This window comes from Podarcis filfolensis (genome assembly GCF_964270895.1).
Source record: "Podarcis filfolensis genome assembly, chromosome: 6".
Lineage (NCBI taxonomy): Eukaryota > Metazoa > Chordata > Lepidosauria > Squamata > Lacertidae > Podarcis > Podarcis filfolensis.
Genome location: NC_139609.1, coordinates 43,506,906 through 43,527,493, shown reverse-complemented (window position 1 = coordinate 43,527,493; position 20,588 = coordinate 43,506,906). Strand labels below are relative to the sequence as shown.

General features: G+C 38.4%; 2 protein-coding genes across 14 annotated transcripts in view; one reads left to right on the top strand and one right to left on the bottom strand.

The window, feature by feature from the left end:
• Positions 1-20,588, top strand: part of LOC310765027 (doublesex- and mab-3-related transcription factor 2-like) — a 221,407-nt gene that overhangs the window by 29,194 nt on the left and 171,625 nt on the right. Inside the window, exons 5-6 of one of the 9 annotated variants that reach the window (XR_014549407.1) lie at positions 15,967-16,122; positions 16,922-18,168. The exons of 6 other annotated variants lie outside the window; for them this stretch is intronic. The gene's annotated coding sequence lies outside the window, so the exon portion shown is untranslated. Of the gene's footprint in view, positions 1-13,607; positions 13,632-15,966; positions 16,123-16,921; positions 18,169-20,588 lie in introns of those variants that run through there. 2 more of the 9 variants (XM_083619500.1, XM_083619495.1) reach the window with 2 other exon arrangements.
• GLIS1 (GLIS family zinc finger 1) overlaps positions 1-20,588 on the bottom strand; it is a 190,722-nt gene that overhangs the window by 5,021 nt on the left and 165,113 nt on the right. For 3 of the 5 annotated variants that reach the window (XM_083619438.1, XM_083619437.1, XM_083619439.1), the window contains 4 exons: positions 19,902-19,958; positions 16,843-16,993; positions 7,039-7,217; positions 716-883 (listed from right to left, as the gene is read on the bottom strand). In XM_083619438.1, coding sequence (XP_083475564.1) covers positions 716-883; positions 7,039-7,217; positions 16,843-16,993; positions 19,902-19,958 — 555 coding nt within the window. The remainder of the gene's footprint in view (positions 1-715; positions 884-7,038; positions 7,218-16,842; positions 16,994-19,901; positions 19,959-20,588) is intronic. The other 2 variants (XM_083619441.1, XM_083619440.1) reach the window with 1 other exon arrangement.

Sequence of the window (20,588 nt, the reverse complement as noted above, 5' to 3'; positions counted from 1 at the left end):
CAGCTTCGTTTTTACATCTTTGGTTATTTTATTTTTTTTAAATTGCATTAAAAATTATTGGCTGGCACCTCAAAGACTGCATGTGTATAAGAAATTTGAAATTATGAAAATAACCTTTTAAAAAGCCAATAGGAATTTAATACCTTTTTCTAATATTTGGGTAACATTTTATAAACTCAAAATTTCCACAACCATGCTACAATTTTGTGAACTTAAATACAGAAATAAAAACAGTTGTCTCAGTATTAAAGGATATGATAAATCTACAAATATTTTGTATATCTATGAAACAGAAACCTTTAGCTGCAATGTTAGCTGATCAAGCTGTAGAACTAGATCTAGGCATTACATGAAACATGTAGTCACTGCCAGCCGACAATTCTTCTGCATGCCTTCAAGTAATGTTTAACTGAAACAGGCATGTGATGTTAATACAGTGTTGTTGTGCCATGTGTCTGATTCAACTAGATAATACTGTGAGACATGGGGATGGATAAGAGCTACACATTTCATGCAACACCTGACTCAGAGATTGAATTCTTGCTGTGCAGCGTCAGATAATTCAGTCTCTGAAAGAAGAGAATTAGGGGACCTTAATACATACAAAAAAGCAGCATCCCACTTTCCTTATTTATAAAATATAAAAAAGATGTTTGCTTTCCCCCTATAATAAATTATTGAGCAAGATTAATCCAGTACAGCCCAGATCAGTTACCTGTTGAAGCTATAGGTGCACTGAGGATGTGATAGCCATTTTGTCGCAGAGGGTTAAAGCAATGGGAGTCCCCTGACAGCGCATCACTGTTGACAGATGAGTCCATTGCTCGGTAACAGTCCTCATAGTGGAAACAGTTCTGTATAGAATGAAAGCTGCCTTGATAACCTGCAAATAGATATTGTACAGGCATTTTTAGTATTAGAAATATGCATTTGGTTTCATTTATGAAATTTTGTTTCATGGTGGTACTGTCTATTGTAGTTTGACATCAATCTTTAAACTTTTAATTTTAGCAGTATTGTGGAGTTTATTTTCTAGGCTTGTTGTCGGAGGTATTTCCAATCACACATGACAGGGAGTCGGAATGAAAGCTGCCTTGATAAAATTAGGTATATCCTCTTTGGCATTGGGCAGGGAGTGTCTGGCTGAGAGATTCAAAGAGCTCTTATGCCAGGCTGATCAGCTATCTCACTCTGAGACTTCAAGGACAGTACCTTATTGATGTTGAGAGTTATCCTCATTTCTATATTTATGAACTATGAAGTCCTCTGCACACACCTTCTAAGATGACTGTATACTTTAGAGATGGGCAGTGAATCAATGAGACACTTGGATTCCACTGAGCAATCCGTTCAGCTCCAATGAGCACTTTGTATGCATTGCTAAGGGAAAAGCTGAACATTTTCCAGCCTGCCCGGTAGAGACATCTTCCAGAAATGATGACATGTCATCTCTCTTTCCCCATGTTTCTCTCCAAATTAGGCATGACATATTGCTGAATGTATGTTTCCCCAGCAATACGAAAAACCATTTTGGGAAGTGGTAAATTTAAGTGGAGAAATGGTGGCGGTATAGGGGGTTGCTTAACCCATCCTCCTTGTCATGTTTTCCCTGCTCAAAATAGCATTCTCTAAGCAGTTTGTTTCTCTTCCCATGATCTCCACATCTTATAGGAAAGGTATATGATCTGTCAAGGGTTCAAATAAAAGCATGACATCCATACAGGGGTTTTTTTCTGTTTGATGGGGGGGGGGAGTAATTTTAGCTCATGCTTCCTCTCCCAAATAACTGAACTGCAGAATTTGTTTTGAAAGGGCTCCGTATTTCAAGAGAGGTGATGGCAGCATGGCAATCACAGCATTCAGTGCAAACAATTCCTCTGCACCAGGTCCTTTGCCAGTCTGCTAGATAGCAACAGGGAAAACACTGGAATACAACAACTATGATTCTCTACAGTAACTGTTGGACCATATGTGTTTGATCCAATCATGGAAGGCCTTGTGATCAAATTAAGGTCTCTCCTAATAAAGGAGGAGATTCTCACTAATACCTTCTCTCCCTTTTGCACCCCCACAAATCTGCTGGGTGTGTGTACCCTTGAGGGCAGCATGGGAAGTGGCACAGGAGGGACCCATTAAAATTGCCTCCCTACTTTTGTTAGCAGGTGCTAAGGGGATCAAAATGTTAATTCTAGAGAAAATGGCTAGAGTTGCAGTACCTTAGTTTGCAGGCAGCTCTGCGGAGTGACTGACAATACAGCCGATTTAATCAGAAACACTAGTTCAACTGCATTTCCATTCCAGATAAAAGTAGCATACTGTGATGAGTATCATTCAACTTGGCTTGCTGAATGCTCAAGTAATGACAAAATAATTACTTAGATTACAGTGTTGCTGCACTTCAGAGTGAAGTCTCCCACTGTCATTCCCTCCTCACTCGTAACCAAACAGTTACCCGGCTGATATTTCAATTTGGACATTCTGTCAAATATGTCATAGATATTCTTCATGTTACTCATCATTCCACTGTTAGATTACTCTTGTTATTTTCAGGCAAAGAAGGGGAAACATTTATATTGTTGTGGGTTTTTAAAAGCATTTTGTTCTTAAGCTCTTACAGATTTGTCGGTCCTTCATGCCAAAGTGTCTTTCAAGATCTAACACAGAGTAACAGCAGGAGCTTAAAACAAGGTTCAAATCCCATAACGATAGTGCAATTAACAACCACATGTGGTTTAGTACTGCAATCTAAACATGGAGCTTTTAAAAGGATTTCCAAACTCTTAAGGGGCTCAAATATGAACCATTCCATGGAACTGTATAAAATTGGTCTTTCTCCACCCCCCATCTCTTTTATTTTTGTAAGTTTCATAAAGTAACATTTCTATTTGTGTTAAGCGAAGTCCTGGCAGCGGCAGCGGCAGAGTTGACATCCCCCCGCACCCCAAACGATTTCAGCATTCCTTCAGTTTGTCAGATTTAAATCAAATCTGTGGCAGCTAATTTCCAATGAAGAATTTCCCAAACACCCTGTCGGTTTAAATGATCACTGTTAAATGTTTTATGTGGAATAAAATGTAGAAGTATAACAGTTAATAAAGGAATCAACTGTGTTCCAAACATAACATTCAGTTACAATTTTGCTTTGAATGTGACACAGAAAAGCTGTAGTTAACCACATCACAAAGTATGCTCGTTGCCTCTATTTCCCTCAAGCCACAACCCAAAAATCTAAAGCACTTTTTAAACGAATGATGTAATGAGGAAATTATTGGAATATGCCTATTAAATGCCAATTCGTTCATGTCATTCCACTTAAATGTATGAGCACAAATAAGTCAAACTCGTCAAATTACATAAAATCTCTATGAAAAGACATCATGTAAGATATATAAATAGCTGTGCTATTTCATTTGGTTGCCAAATTCCTTCAACGCATAACAATTTCCATCTGATCCTACTTTAGCTGAAGTCAAAAATTCTGCTGGGTTTTTGTTTTCATCCATTGTCCATGCATTCTCATCCATAATGCGTCCAAATAGGATTTCTTTGAGACTTCTATTACCCAGAGGAAGGAGAAGTATAAATATGCCTTTTACTCTCATGAGCAAAGATTTTACATTTGGTTGACAGTTGTTATATTTTCATTTTTAGAGTTAAAAAAATTGAGCACATGCTACTACTTTACTAATTTAAAACACTCATTATAAGAAAATAACTGATTTTTAAGGATATTGATGACATTTACTTGGCCTGAAATTAAGGTAATATTTTGGTGTTTGGCTAAAATAATTGCTTTTGAAAAATTGCAATGAAAAAGCAACACTTCCCTCCAACAGGATGTGTGATTTTCTTATAGAATAAACTTATTACAATAGTTCAACAGTTATTCTGTATAACTGTATGTTTGTTTCTGCTTTACTCTTAAGCAGCTAAACCCTTGTGGTTTCATAGTTACTTAGCTTATTATTGTAATGTGGTTATATGTTATTATCAGCTATCATAAATCAGCTATCATAAATCAGCTATTGTGCTTCAGTGGCATTAATATTTTTAAATTTAATAACCTGTTCAGCTTCCGATCAAGTCAGCTTTTATTAAGGACAAATAATGTATTGCAACAAGCTCCATTTCATGTTTTTTTGTTGTCCACTGGAACCTTAATTGATTATGCTGCTTTTGAAAGATTTGCTATGACCATTTACGCAAGGAAAAAATTGTTCTGCTTGTCATGGTTGCATGCAACAAGAACATGCAAAAATCAAAAACATGAAAGATATGCAAGATTTTAAAAAATGGGAAAGGGTCTGAAAGTCTCCAATTTGAATCCACTTTGTATTGCAAATTGTATTATTTGGATTCTGGACTGGATAAGCTACCGAATTCCTATGGAACATGTTTCAAATAAGAATCGGAGACTGTCCATAAGATATTATGGGGAAAATAACAACTGTAGGATTGGGTTGGTAAAGAACAACGTTTTATTTTGTATTTTAATGATAGGTTGATTTTATAGTTGCTTGGAAGCCATTTTGACATATCTGATCCCAAAACTAAAGCATTTGCGATTAATATAAAAGATTATTTAGCTCATGCCCATCACCCTTAGAATCAGTGCTCGACAAATTAAATACAATGTGCATACTGGCTTTGAAATCTGCAACTCAAACTATTTAAGGTTTAAAGGTTTTGTGAGTCAGAACACCACGTTAACATATTCTGAGATTAAATAGATTGAAGACTAAATAGAAAAATGCAACTTGCTTTGAATACTTATAGATGAGATCATTTCTGTAGGAATATCTTAGTGTGCATCAGCAAATATGAGATTTAATGGAGTTTTGAGTAATTAATTATTGAGAACAGCAGTCATACACATTCAAAAATCCATAAACTAAAATTGTCGTATGACACAGAATCAGAACACATTACAGAATACAGGGTTTATTTGCCCAATAATATAGGTAAAAATACCCCAATGGATGTCTGATAAAAATTATGGAACAGTGCACATACATTTTCTTTAAACATGGCCCATAAGGGACAGCTGCTATAAAATTATGTCATTATGTAATGTATAGATAGTACATTACTCCACAGCTGAGAAATAACTACATAATAACTACTCGCCAATATATGTTGGAAGTGCCAAGAAAAAAGAGGATTTTTACCAAATGTAGTGGGAATGTAAAGACACAGATTTGAGGGGGGGGGATTTCCTGAACTCTTAGATATAACTGTAGATATAACTGTAATATATAAAATTCAACTAGACCCTGTTGTTCTTTTTCTTGAAATATGTGCATGATCTAGTAAGGTATGATCATATGATAACTGCTGCTAGGATAATGTTGGGTTTCAATGATATAGCCTAAAGAATGGACAGGAAAATTGTGCAAATTTGCCTCAGTGGTTAAATTGAGACACTATATCAGATTTAAAGAAAAATATGAAATTGGTTGTATCCACTTCTGCAACCATACCTCCTCTTTCCCCGTGTGCCCCCAAAATTTGCTCCAGAGGGTCTCCCAACCCATCAGGATTAGATTTTGAGGGCACACAGAGGGCTGCAGGGGAGAGGGATAAGCGTCATTGTGCAAGTTGGTGTCTGATGCATGAGTGGGCCAGGAGCATTGGTCACAACCCAGTGACAACTTACATTCATAACACAGAACCCTTTTGTTGACTACAGCAGGAGAAATGAGTTGTTTCCAGATATAAAACATGTTTTTGCAATGTTTTGGATATACTTAACTATAGGATGTTTTATGTTATACAATGTATTTTGTTTGTAGTTTGCTAATTAGTGTAAAATTACACTTTATTTCCATTTTTTTAAAAGCAAAGATATATTTAAAGGGATTTAGGTTTGCTTATAAGCCTAGTTTCAAGACTTATGGATTTTGGCTTAATATAGATGTTTTTGTTTATCCTTTGTTGATGATAAACTGTTAATGTTTACTATCATTTTTTATTTGATACTGTCATTTGCTGATGCTTGTTGGCTGCTTTGTGGCCTTGCTTGAGCCACACAGACCTGAACTAGCCCAAAAAATACTAAACTCAGGAAATTTCTGCAGCTAACTGAGCTTGAGCCTTATACATCTTGTGTAAAACCACATGACTGCTAGTAGCCCTGCTTGTACCCAAATCAAATGGGCAATGGTGGGGACAGGTATATAATTGGAAATGGGCACAGATGGAGTGGGGATTTCCCCTGTGTGTTGCTCTTTTGTGCTAGCTTATACACAGGACATACCCTTTCCCAAAGTCTAGGCAGCTGTCACCTGTAGTACTAAGGCCAACAAACATAAAAACATTTCACATTGGATGTCCACATTTTCAAAAGAGCTCTGTCTTGTTGAAAGGGCACCTTCCATTGAAATACATGGAAATTTGGCAGCACTAAACAGAACACACTATCACAGTTTCCACATCTGTATTTAAGCTCCTACTTCATTTGTACACTTCAAAACGTATACAAAGCACTTGGTTGACACTGCATTAGCTTGTCAGTGTGGCTGCTTCTACCAGTCATAAATAGTTATCATTGATCACAGATTACAGCCCATTATGCCACTGTTAATTATAGCTTTCCTCTTTCATACTGCAGAAGATGAAGTGCTTTCAATACAGAATAAATGTGGTGCAGTTGCCATTTGCTGCCTTAATGTAAGTAAGCACTGTAACCAATCAAACAATGCAGAGCGTCAATGAAAATATTAGCAGACCTTCCAGACATAACTAAACATTATGAGGAACATTTAGCTGCTGACAAGAATAGCAGCCTCAAACCCTTCTCGTCTATAATGGGTTGTACAACCGACTGTACAAATGTCACCATACTGAATATGTTCCTACTATTTCTATTCCACTTCACAGCATAAGTCATAGCACCATGATGTCAGGACAAGCAGCATGGTGCACTATCCCCTTTTTGGTCAGCTCTTTAAATGAATCTGCACACACATTTGGCATTTCTTGTACGCACTGTGCATCAACACACGCACACACATATGCATGAACATAGTATAGAATTACCTTGTGGTCCCTGCTGTGCAGACTGGTTTTGAAATTGCGTATATGTTTTATTTGCTGAGAAGTGCTGCCCACCTGGAGATTGGCTGTGTGATGATGGGGAGCTGTGTTTCGGAAGTAGGGGAGGAGCAACTATGGTTTTCAATGGACTAACGAGAGGAGGATGAATATTTGGAACAATCCTAGAACAAGAAGGAAGAGCGAGAGAGATGATAAACTTGATCCCATATCACTGAGTGCATGAAACACTTGGGCAAGTGTAGCTTTAGTATGTGTGTGTGAGTGAATTTTACTTACAATTCATGTAAGTTAAAAGTACAGTATTAATAACTATGAATTTGTCTGTGAGACATGACAGCAACAACAAAAATAGCTTAACAGAAATATACTTTTAAAAGCCAAGGTGGAATCTACACACATATAAAAAACGCTGTGAAAATGCTTTTTAAAAAAAGTTTTGAAAAATATATTGAATTAGCAATAGCTCACCATCGCCATCTAGTGTCACATTTGTTTATTGAACTTTACAACACACTTAAAATGTTTTATTTGCATCTGTATAGCTGAGTCCCAAATCTCTAATCACTTGCAAAAGTTTTACGGACAACAGTTACAGAGTACATTGCATCTACTTCTCATAGCATAGGAGCACTTCATCCTTTTAGAATGCATTGAGCTTTTAATTGATCAAAAATGCCTGAGCTGGTTTGTTTTCCAGTTGCAAGAGCTGAGCTTCCTTCTTTGCACACAACCCCAGTATTATTATTTGTCCCACCACTGGCCCAAAAGCAACTTATTAAAAACTTCAAAAGGCTGAGGGCTGCTTCCTATTGATGCATTTACTACAAAAGATAATCATGCAAGTAACAAGTATTCCACAGTCATGTTTGAAATAAAGCAGGTGTGCTTATTAATTCATGAGCAAGTTCATTGAAGGGTACCTGTCTCCACTGCTGAGCTTTCAAGCACATTGCCAAATATAGGACAGCAACAAGGCAGAAGGGAGACCACATACGATCCAATCAGAAGCTACAGTGAAGCTAGCCCTGGCTTGGATTGTTGTAGAAGATCACAGTAGTCAGCAAGAATGTTTGAAGATTTGAAGAGTCCAGAGATTTGCATAATGAATGAAGGTTCTAACTGAGAAACCTATCACCATTCATTATCCTGTAAAGGCTCTCCTCATAGGGAGGGCCGTTAAGTGTCCTAACAATGTGAAGATTTATGACACTGATGCCTTAGGCATCCCCATGTACCTCAGGGTGGAGACAACTGGCGAAAGAACTTGTGGAAAGTACTTTTGATCATGTTTCAGTTAGCTACTTGAAACCATAGGGCAAAATCCGCCATGCAATCCATGCTCTGTTGAAAACCTTATTCATTTTGTTAGGAATTGTGTGTGAAAGAGTAGCATTTAAGTGAAACCCTTCCCAGAATTTGTCTGGTTTGAATGGCACGGGCAGAGCAGAAGAGTGAGGCATCTGTGTTAGATTTATATAAGCAATGTGTAAACCAAGAATAATATGTTACACGTTTTGCCAGCCATATGGATGCAAGTACAGTATGGCATTTATTCTATAGATTATGTGTTTTCTTTGCTTCCGTCCTTGTAGATCATGAGGTCAAATTCACGGGCAGATGGGCTGCCTAATTATTTGATATTGCTAGCATTGTCTCATATACCTTTGGCAGGGAAAGTTACCCTTGATTCCATTCAGGTGTTCTGATAATTTAAAGGCTTTCAGTGTTCTATGCAGGGAATCACTGTAGCACAGAGATATGTGAGTGGATGCAATACTTCATTAAGGGTGTTCCACCCAAAATTTAGGCAGGAGACACCTCCAACTAGACCTTCTGTGCCTGACACAATATGCTCTGAAGTGGGAAAAGAAAGGTATTGTGGTGGATACATTAGGGATTCTTTGGAGCATTCTACAAATGGATTTTAAAAGACCATACAGTACACAAATTATTCAGCTGCAAACTCAGGTTTTCTAATACTATACAGCAGGGAACACAATCCTAACTCTGATTACGGTAACTGTACAACACACATTTTTAGTTACATGTCTGACACATTTAGGTGTACCTGTAAAAATATTTTAGGTGTTCCATACACTGAAAGATTGTAAGAACCCTGATCCAGATGCAGCCATGGACAATAAATCCATATGAGGTACAGCACAACAAATCAAGTGAAATAACTGATGGTGCTGGATATGAATCACCACCATCATTAAACAGCACACTGTATCAGTCCAATATGCCTTGGATAAGCACTGTCATGCAGATGAGGGGACACATTTGTCTCAGCAAGGTGTGTGGATGCCTAGAGCAGGATGTGTGAAATGGCAATGGTCATCCAATTCCAACTGAAGTTTACAGCACAATCCTACGCATATCTAATCAGAAGTAGGCTGGCTGCACTGAGTTGGAACAAAGTATGCCTCTAATACCAACATAAGTGGGAAAGCATATACTGCTTCAAGTTTCCCATAGGCATTGTGTTGTCCAGTTTGAAGAGAGGCTGCTGAGTCAGATTGTCTGATCCAGCAAGGCTCTTCTTACATCTTTTGGAAGGTAGGTATAGACAAACTTTATACGTACATCTTCTGCTTGATAACTGGTCTGACCCAGCCATTCCTAGCTTTAAAAAGCAAGAATTTGTTTTTGAAATGGTTTCGTTGTTTTCATTTTTGTATAAGCCTCCTGGCTGAAACCCTGGAGTGCTACTTTCAGTCATTGTAGGCTGTACTGAGCTAGCTGGACCAATGGTCTGGCTTGGTTTAAGGCAGTTTCCTGTGTTCCAATGCCCTGCATTGAGAAGAGGCAATGTACGTATTTTGTAATAAATAATGTCTCAGATTTTATTTTACTTTTAAAATCTTCCCGGTAAATGGGTTTACAGAATAAACTATTCCAAAGCCATTAAAGACTAAAATGATGAAAAGGTAAGCCTTTTATCGCTCTAAAAAGGTAAAGGTAAAGGAACCCTGACAGTTAGTCCAGACGCAGACCACTCTGGGGTTGCGGCACTCATCTTGCTTTACAGTCAGCTAATCTTATTTAATGTATTCCTGACAACAGAAAATACAGTACAGCATGTGTAATTGGTAACTACTTTAAGAGAATATAAAACTGAAACTCAAGAGAAATCCACTTCTCTTTTACTTATACTTGGGGTAAAATACGACCACAACAGAGACAGGGATGTTTCCAATATGAACAGCCTCACTTTGTTGTTGTTTTGGAAGGACAGCTTTGACTGTCAAATTCCTCTGCTAAACAATGGATCCCAATATTTCTTCCATCCATCTCAGCAGGAAGAAGATCAGATCCAGAGTTCAGTCCATCTGTACTTTATCTCAAATAAATTCCAATATGTTTTGTGATGTGGTGCTTGTCTGTACTTCAAACCATTTATCAAGTACTGTCAAATAGCATATAATAAATGTTGACATGGAGGGTGATTATTCATTGAATGCTAACACAAAGAAATGCAAAAGTATAGTAAAACCTCAGAGACTAAGGACCGATTCATACATTATAACCTACCATTTGCTGGCATGTCAGCCACTCACATCAGTGGTCTACATGACAGTATAAACAGTGTACTCTGAGAGGTGCAGAAGGTGGACCAGGAGGTGCCACATTAATTTTGTGTGTGTGAGAGAGAGAAAGTTTAGGGTAAATGTCAGAAACTTGTCGAATGTTTATGCTTAACTGTAATACTTAAGATTTTAGGATGCCAAAGGGAAATATCAAAATTTGTAAAAACTAGACCATTTTTTGATAACCAGCCAAGGGGAAACTTTAAGGACTGTTTTACAGAACTACTCATCTTGGTATAAGGATCAGTTAATTGGTTTGTGCCTCAAATTTGTTTATGCAGTCATGAAGTATAGGCAAGATTGAATGAAGCAGAATGGAATTCAGGGGGAAAAATCAAGAACTGTTTCCCCGACTTGAATGTTACTGACATAGTTGTCCATAAGAAATTCTAAGCACTGCAATATGGTATTTTCCCAGAGTTCGCAATTTAGAGCTAACTGGTGTGATCTACAGTTGTCCTAAATTACTGTGCAAGGAGGTGTGGCAAAAGCATGATAGGATTCCTTGATTATGTAAACAAGCACTGTACCAAATTGTTAGTTCAGGGTAGGAGCCATAAATTAGACACCTCAGGACGTATATTTTCCATGATTGTGTAAACAAGCTTTAAGTAAAATAATACTATAGCAGTAAACTATAACAAATAAACGCAAAATGCCTCATTTATAAAAACTGCACTCTGATCACTCAAATTATATTTATAAAATAACCTCTCAAGTCAGCTACAGGATCAAAAGACCAAAGCAAAATGAAAAGAAAGAGAAAAGGTTAACATCGATTTTCATCTCTTCCAATAATATTAAAAATGATGTGCAAAGCTCTACTAATCTAGTTTCTGGACGATGCCCAGTTTCGTGCCACGTGTTTCTTTTCTGGGCCCTACCCTCGGGGAATTTCTGTCAACACAAGCTCAGGAAATAGTTAAACCGTTCAGTTTTTAGGGGGGGGGACCCTCTATCTGAAGTTTGGTGAACTTTGCTACTAATCAGTCCCAGGTGCCTTTGCCTTATTTTACAGAATATGCAGGATTCCTTCAACAGCACAATACTAAATCAGTCATTGTAGTTTACTCTCCCAAAGAACTGTTCTATTTTATAGTTTTACATTAATGTGTAAGCATGCAGCAATAAGCTTACTCTTGGATACTTGTATGCTCTACTACATTATACTGGAACTCAACAGAAACTCAGCAATATGCTTCTATCCTCTCCGTGAACAATGACTGCTCGGCTCAAGAGCTAGCAAAGGAAGCAATCGCTACCAAGATCAGAATAACCAGGAATTCTTCTGTCATTCAACTTCAACAGGATATTTTTGACTCCCTTGTAGTTCAGCACAGATACACCAGCCACTTGAATTTGCAAAAAACCAAATGGGTCACAGTGCACAAAATATCAGCATGGATTGACATGCAGAAGTTAACCAAATTTGAAATAAAACTCAAAACTAGTCTGACAAGTTTATCTTTTAAAGGGGGGGGGGGTAAAAGCTTTTCAAGTTGAAGGAGGAACAGAAACAGTTCTACATCTTTCACACATGAATGCAACTTTAAAGAAGGTGCTGGATGCTACCAAAGTTATACTTTTCAACAGTTTCCTTTTACTTTATTATTACAAAAAAGTGGGACACTTCAATTTTAGCAATATTGAATGTTGTCAATATTTGTTGCCAGAACTGCATGTTGTCTGTAGGTAAAACTCTGCACCAACATAACCTAAATTCTGCCCTAAAAGCAAAATTCTGCACCCAATAAAAATTAAACAAGTAGTTTATTTTGCACAAGGACAGGCCTTTATATGCAGGAAACCCTCTGGTTAAGAACTTAATTCGTTCTGGAGGTCCGTTCTTAACCCGAGGTACTACTTCCAGATTTGTGGAGTCTGTAACCTGAAGCGTTTGTAACCCGAAGTGTTTGTAACCTGAGGTACCACTGTACTGTACTTAATATTCCTAATATTCAATGGCTATCCCACATACAAGAGTGCAAAAATTCAAATGTCACCCACCAATTGAAAAATAGCACAATTATAGCCAAGATAACATGGATATTTAACACAAGTTTTTTGTCCCCTAGAAAAAATCAGTAGATTTGTCTTCCTTACTGGAATCACCTACATAAATTTGCTTTGCAGATGCTTTTTGAAACACACCCACTCTTTGGCAATGACACGCTATGACCTAGAATATCTGGATTGATATGCTAAAAGTTGGTATGTGGCGGGTTCCTTCCTTGCTAAAGATGTCTATCTAGCCCCTTTCCAACTCTTGTTATTCTATGAAGTTCTATAAAAACAGTTCAACATATCTAGTCAAAATGAGCAAGCTGGGACCAGCATTGAGACCTGTGGGAGACATAACAGTTTGTGGACACAAGATATACTTACTAGTACATACACACCACATTCTACACCACACATATAGCTGTAAACTTTTTTTTAGTGCAGACAACTCTTAAGATGCCGTGTTGTTTTTCCATCTTCAGCCTGCCACAAATCAAATTTTACTATCTTCACAACTGGTGAAATTAAACAGAGCTTGTCATTATTTATGGTGAGTGTTGTAACTAATGCTAAAATAACACTTCACTACCTGAAACATTAAAAAAAAAAACTGGATCATGACAAGGTTCACTTTCTATATGCCAAAATATTTCTAAATCAAACACTTCTCCTTTAATTAATATTAATATAAATTAGTATAAAATTACTTGATCCAGCATTCTGTACACTTCACACACTTCTTTATTGAAGAGAAAAAAATATTATACATCTCATATGTAGCCAGGGTAAATATATTTGGTAATGAAGTCAGATTTTGTTAGAACATTTTCAAGTAAATTAAATAATTTTTGTCAAACTATTTAAATGTCTTAGCAAACCATTTGGGAAAACTGAGAGCTGCACTTGTTATTGACTTTGGCAAAGAATGGTATAACAAGGGCTTTTTTTTGTTTTAAAAAGGTTCTAAATCAAAATCTTAGTCTTTCTGTCAAACGTGAGTAGACTTCTTGTGCTCTGCTTCTTGTAGCTTTTGGCTTCTCCCATATTTGATGACTCAATCATTACGGTTTTTTGATAGCAATCATTTTGGTCCGTCCCAAAGACTTAAACCCAGGAATCCAACCTTGTCATCACATTGGTTCACAGTGTAGAAATTCTGTACATGTACTTAAACATGGAGGCTGAGATAGGTGATGAATGAGGCAAAACATTGCAGGCTTGCCAGAAGTGTATAGCAGCTTGCATAAAAAAGGATAGTGATGGGTTTTTATTTAATTTGTGCCATATACATTTTTATCTGAGGGAACGCAGGTGCAGTACAGCAAGGCTAGGGAACTTGTGCCCTCCATATGTTGCACTCCAACTCCCATCACCCACAGTTGTCATGGCCAATGGTAAAGGAGAATGGGAGTTGCAGTCCAGCAAGATATGGAGAGCCACATGTTCTTCATGTTCCCTTTGCTACAATTAACTGACAAAGGTGTAAAATTTCAGTAGCCAAATCGCACTGAATGTGTATTCTTTTGTTGATAAGCCAACAAACATGGCCAATTGTGTGTGCACATATATTTAAAGCATCCCCTGCAAAGAATCCTGGGAGTTGGAGTTTATCCCTCACAGAGCTACAATTCCCAGCATCAGATAACTATTTGACTGTTAGAAAACAATTGAAGGCAGCCCTGTATAGGGAAGATTTTGATGTTTCATTGTGTTTTTATATTTTGCTGGAAGCTGCCAGGAGTGGCTAGGGCAACCCAGTCAGATGGCTGGCATATAAATAATGAAGTAGGAGTAGTTGTTATCCTTAACAAACGACGGTTTCCAAGGTTCTTGAGGGAGGGAATTGCACCTTAAATGTATGGTGTATATGTAGTCTTAGTATGCATAAGTAATATTAGGTGTAAGATTATCATATACTCTCAAAATAAATGCTGGCACACACAGTCATCCCATCACAAGCCAAACTTAATCTCTATGCACAAAGATCTGATTTCTTTACATTATATTAAACTAAGATTTATATTCTGATCTTTGCCTGGAGGTCATAGGGTGGGTTAGAACAACAGGCAACATGAACAAAATAAAATCCGCACACACAATTTAAGTAGCAAAACATTTAAAACCAATATTCAATATTTTTCAATCTGCCACTGCCAAGAACCCCTAGCCAAAAATAAATGGGGTCCTTAAGTACATATGGGTAGTCCCATATTGAGGCCAATTCAAGCCTAATTTGATTTTCCACAATAATATAGCTCACAATGTATTAGAGATATTATTTAGATTTGAAACCCTGCAATTAAACTAAAGGCTATTAAAAATAAAATGTATATTTTAGTGCATTTGCTGATAAAATATTTAACACTACAATTACTTTGCAGTTTTATTGCTAGTCAAAATATACCACCAACAATCAAATCACCATATGACAAAATTAGGTAACACTGTTTTAAAATAAGCATGTAAACGTACTATGCTGAAATTTCATAGTTAGTTTTCAGAGGTTTGCATCATAGCTAGAACCTTTTCATTATTTTAGGTTTCAATCCTATACACATTTACCTGGGAGTAAGTTCCATTGAACATAGTTGAGTTTACTTCTGAGTAGATGCACAAAGGCTTGTGCTATTACTCTTGTATTAGGTTAATGATAGGCTGCAATCCTAAACAGACTTTGGTGTGACTTACTTATGAATAAACATGGATAAGATGTGACTGTTCATTATACTGTTTGCTTTGCTTAAGTACCCAAACATTGGAATGTAATAGATTAGCATGCTCTTCCATGACATGGCTAGTAAAAAAACCACACCTTTTTAATCTAGTTGCGACCAAAGCCAGTAAATACCAATACAGGCATCCCCAACCTTCGGCCCTCCAGATGTTTTGGACTACAATTCCCATCATCCCTGACCACTGGTCCTGTTAGCCAGGGATCATGGGAATTGTAGGCCAAAACATTTGGAGGGCCGCAGGTTGGGATCCTGAGACAGGTGGCAGGATCCTCTCAAGAGCTGCGGCCTGGCAGTGGATTCTCATAGATCCATATTAGATATCTGGACATGATTGCAACATCAAGCCCCCTCCACCCTCCCAGTGATCTGGGAACAGAGTTGCTTGGTTCTTAAATTTCTTAAATTTAGGAAAGGGTCAGAGCAATCCTGTTTGATTCAGTGTGGTCCTAAGAATGCTCAGGTTGCATGTTCGATCCCCATATGGGACAGCTGAATATTCCTGCATTGCAGGGACTTGGACTAGATGACACTTGAGATCCATTCCAACTATGATTCTATGATCATTTCCTCTATTTCCAATTTAGGCCTTGGCGTATGTACCCAGAACAGCATCACCTACCAGGGCAAAGTACCAGCAGATTCAGGGTAAATCAGGAGTTTGCAGGGAGAGGACAAAGGGGAGAAAGCCTCCAAAACATCCCAATGAAAACTCAATGCCAAGGAATGCTGACCGAGAGAGAGTAAACCCTGGAAACTGTGTGGAAGGGGGAGTGAAAGTGGGTGGCTGGAGAAGGAGGCCAAAGGGAGAAACACGGGGATATAAAAATGGTACAGAGGACAGTCTCATTGTCTGGATAGGCCATTTCCTGACAAGCCATTTTAAAACGTTTCCAGGGTTGGAAGTCAGAACTGCACCTAGAAATCAGTGGAGATAATCAATACAGTGGTACCTCGGGTTAATTTATTCTGGAAGTCTGTTCTTAACCTGAAACTATTCTTAACCTGAGGTACCACTTTAGCTAATGTGGCCCCCATGCAATTTCTGTTCTCATCCTGAAGCAAAGTTCTTAACCTGAGGTACTATTTCTGGGTTAGTGGAGTCTGTAACCTGAAGCGTCTGTAACCTGAGGTACCACTGTATTCTAATGTGCACAAGTATGTTCCCTCAAAAACCCACCTGGAGAAAGGAGCCTGCGAACAGCCCACCAAGAGGAGAACATGCTCAGTGGGCACAGAATGCTGACAGGCTGTTGTGGGGAGGGAGAATGGAGCGTAGGGGCTGTAGCCCTCCAGAGAAAAACACTCCACACTGCTCTAATGCCAGTGGGGGGCTATTTCCACAATCCAAATATCTTTACCTGCAACTGGAGCCTGTATGCACACAACTGCATACATGCATCAACACACATTAATCTGTCATACATTGGACTGCATTAAAAACACATTCCTAGGCAACATACCCTTCTCTGGTGCCTTCTATGGGTGACACATGATGGTGTGCACTGGTGAGGGCGGACTCAAGCATATGTTGTTTTGCAGGTACATCATGAGATGGTGGCAGGAGACCAGGTGACGGTCCATTGTGGTTACTGCTGGAACCTGTGTACATGCCTAAGGAGGAAAGAGAAAAGTTGCCAGTGAAGAAGCTCAGCCCTGAAAAATGTAAACTTTTGTTTAACTTCTCCTTAGGGCAGATGTCTCAAAACAGATGTGACAGGCTAGGTCCCTGCCATGAATTGCTTTATCTAGAAACACATGCACCACTGCAATTGTCCCGTGACAATGGTCCCTCCAGGGCTAGCTAATCAGTGCCAGGCAATGAACAGGAGCATTAAATCATCTTTTTACTATATTCATACTACTTTATTTTCTTAAGTAGTACTAGTATTGGCATTCTCAGGTATAGGCTTTAAGATTTACATTCATAGGAGACATGTGAACATTCTGAGCTGTAGAAACAAAAGGAAATGTAAATAAGTACACCTCACCCTGGATCAGCTTTTCACATTTCTGAACAAACAAGCAAGGAAGCAAGCAAACAAACATACATACAAATGAAACAAATTCAGATGCCATATGGTTGTATAAATGTATAACCATATAAACAACATTTTGTACAGCAATAACAACAAAGAAACATGAGGGGAGAAGCCAAACCTGTGAGAAAATCAGCATTCATTGTAGAGACAGGAATGTATGTCATCTGAAAGTAGGATGAGGAAAGCTGGGATCATGCCACAGTGGGTTAAAAAAAACAAAAACCCAATTTCTGTTTTTATGTATGTTTATATGTAGCCTGAGTCTCTTCCTGAGACGCATCCCTTCAGCTCTTGCCATTTCCCATCAGACCATTTCCTAAGTAAGATGAGCTCTGAATTTTCCAGGCAGTTTCACACGGTCATGCATATACCTGAGAAACATGCTGAGAAACATTACTGTTTGATCTGAAAGTGAGGTGGGTGGAGAACAGTAGGGAACAGAATAAGGTGCCTGTGCCCTGGCTTTTTCCTGGTTTCGGGGAGTTGTGCACTTCACAAAAAAAATTTCTGCAAATTTATTCCCCACCAGCTTTACAACAATGCCTCAGTAAGATAGAACCAATGGCTGTTCTCTTCCCCACCCCCATCTGCATAATGATCCTTTCAGGCAGCAAAGAGAACAAATACTTTGTTCAAGTACTATGTATTATATACATATACTCCCGTTAGGAAGGACAGGTGCAGTTTCAGTGATGTAGCATGTTACACTCCTGAGCCCAATAAATAAATTATATCAGCATGAATAAGAGAAAGTGGGGCTGGTTAGTAGAAAGAGATTCAGCAGGGAAGACTAGCCTCCTCTTTCTCCCAGATCTCCATGTATCATACTTAAACCTAATGCCTAGCAAGGGCATGAGCAAAAGGGCTCTTATCCCACAGCTCTCAGCCAAGGGTGAGCAGCTCGAGCATGATACATTGACCAACGGAGCATGAGATGAAGCAGACCACATTTCTGGTGGAGAAGGAGGGCCCAGCATCTGGTTGGCTGCAACAATCTGAGTTGACGGTGACCTTGAGTGTGAGTTGGATGCTTGTGTCTGCTACCAGTCCTGGTGGCTTGTTTAACTTCATGACCTCTTTTAGTCTGGCTTGATACTATCCACAATTTTACTTTCTCATTAACTTCAGTTATTTTGGAACAGGCTGATGTAGGATTTGTATTTAAACTGAGTGAGCTAGCTGCACACATCCATGTTTTTACAAGAAGGGCTCCAAACCACAAGACCCATCTTGTGTTATGTGAAAGTCCCTCTGGGGAATATAATGACAACCTATTACTAACAGTTGGGTAAATATTGTTCTATCACTTATTCTCTGCAGACAGTATCATTGATTCTACCTCTGCTTTCATTTGTATATCTGTGTGGTTCCAGGGTATTATAATTTCCTTTTGGCACAGTCTTTTGATGCTGAATTCATGCAAGTGACATTCAGATGACATTTAAAAAAGATGTAACACATCATTGCTAGACACCACATAGCTGCTACTTTAATTATTTGACTGGAACTCAGATTGTATAAATAACTAATTTAATATGAGAGAAGAGGAAGAAAAATCCAACTGTTTTGATGTTTGGACAAAATAGCTCTCCTGGAAGAGTAATGGAAAGAGCTATTACCTTTCAGGGGAACCTGTATTGTCCGAAAGTCCAAACATTTGGATATTGCAATTTGGGGCAGATGAAAGGACTATCGGTATTCATGTGGAGAACACAAAATGAAATCACATAACTATTGATTTCAGGCAGCAAAAAGCTCTATTTGGATCTAGATTTAGCAGCTTAATCACATCAACAGAATTACATTCTCCTAATTAAGGTTTTTCTTTCACAACCGTAACATGGGGATACGGGGCTTTTCCTTTTCCTGCCACTGCTGCTTCAGTTCAGACCAGGGCCTCCACTCATGCAATATGCATCATACTCAAGTGCAAAGCATGTGATTTAAAGTCACATTACATTTGTCTTTAAAACCATTTAAATCAATGGGCTTAAGCACAACTAATTCTGCACAGGTTGACAAATTTGACCTTTCCAGCATGAAATGCATTTTCTGGCTGCTTTTGGATATCACAGAATCATCATGACTAAGCATTAAGGGTTGGGATCCAGACTTAGGTTAGACCCACTGAAATCAATAGGACTTCGGTTAGACTAACTTAAGCTTCATTGGTTTCAATGGCTCTGTTCTAAACATGACTTAAGTGTAAACGCAGAAACGCCATTCTGTGACAGAGCAATGATCTACCCCAAGAATTTGTGGCCAGCAGCCAGACAGGTACCATTGGTTACCATTTTGTGTTAATCCCTAGCAATTGGCACATATACGGTATCTAAAACCAGATGCTCAATAGGAGAACTCAGTTACTTCTTCCCAACTGGTCTTAGGCAGTCGTTCCATATTTTTGTACAGCAATTGAGGGTGATATGATTTGAGTAGTGCTTTTGCAACTGCATAGCATTTAACATTGAAACACGTACCAAGTTTGATATGGGTACCCACTGTAGGGAACTCCAGATTCCTGTAGTAGCATATACCTGTATAAGGAAGAGACATGAGTATAAGGAAGACACATGAGCCCTTTTCAGATATGAATTTGTACACTGAATGAATAAGAGAATGGGGGTGGCATCACAGTGGCAGCTTCACCCCTTACCTACATGCATTAAAATACCTTTTGAAAGCTCACATGCATGTGGATAGAGCCCTCTACACATGAAGCTGCATACAGAAGGCTCTGTTGACACATTTTAATGAGTATGCATTGGATATGGAGTACAGACTACCACCACCATGCTACTGCTCTGTGCAAATTCACATCTGAAAAGTGTTGGAGAAGTTTCTCAAAATTGTCTGTAACTCTAGTATGAGCTTGGGCTTTTTTGCTCACATTCCATCACTGATTGATAACTAATCTCCAAAGAGTAGACATTTTAGGAGGTGTTGTCTGTTTGGAGAACATCACCATAGCCACAGAATAGTGTGTGCACTGAAGTCAGTGAAGTGTCTGTTGGTTTGATGAGAAAATACTCTACCCTGCATTCTGTACAAATTCCTATTTGCACATCCTGGAAAGCTGTGCACTTTCATAAAAGCAAAGATCTCCCTGGACGGATCCTAAAGCATGAAACCATTGTGTTGTTTCAGTCCCTTAATGTACATTCAAG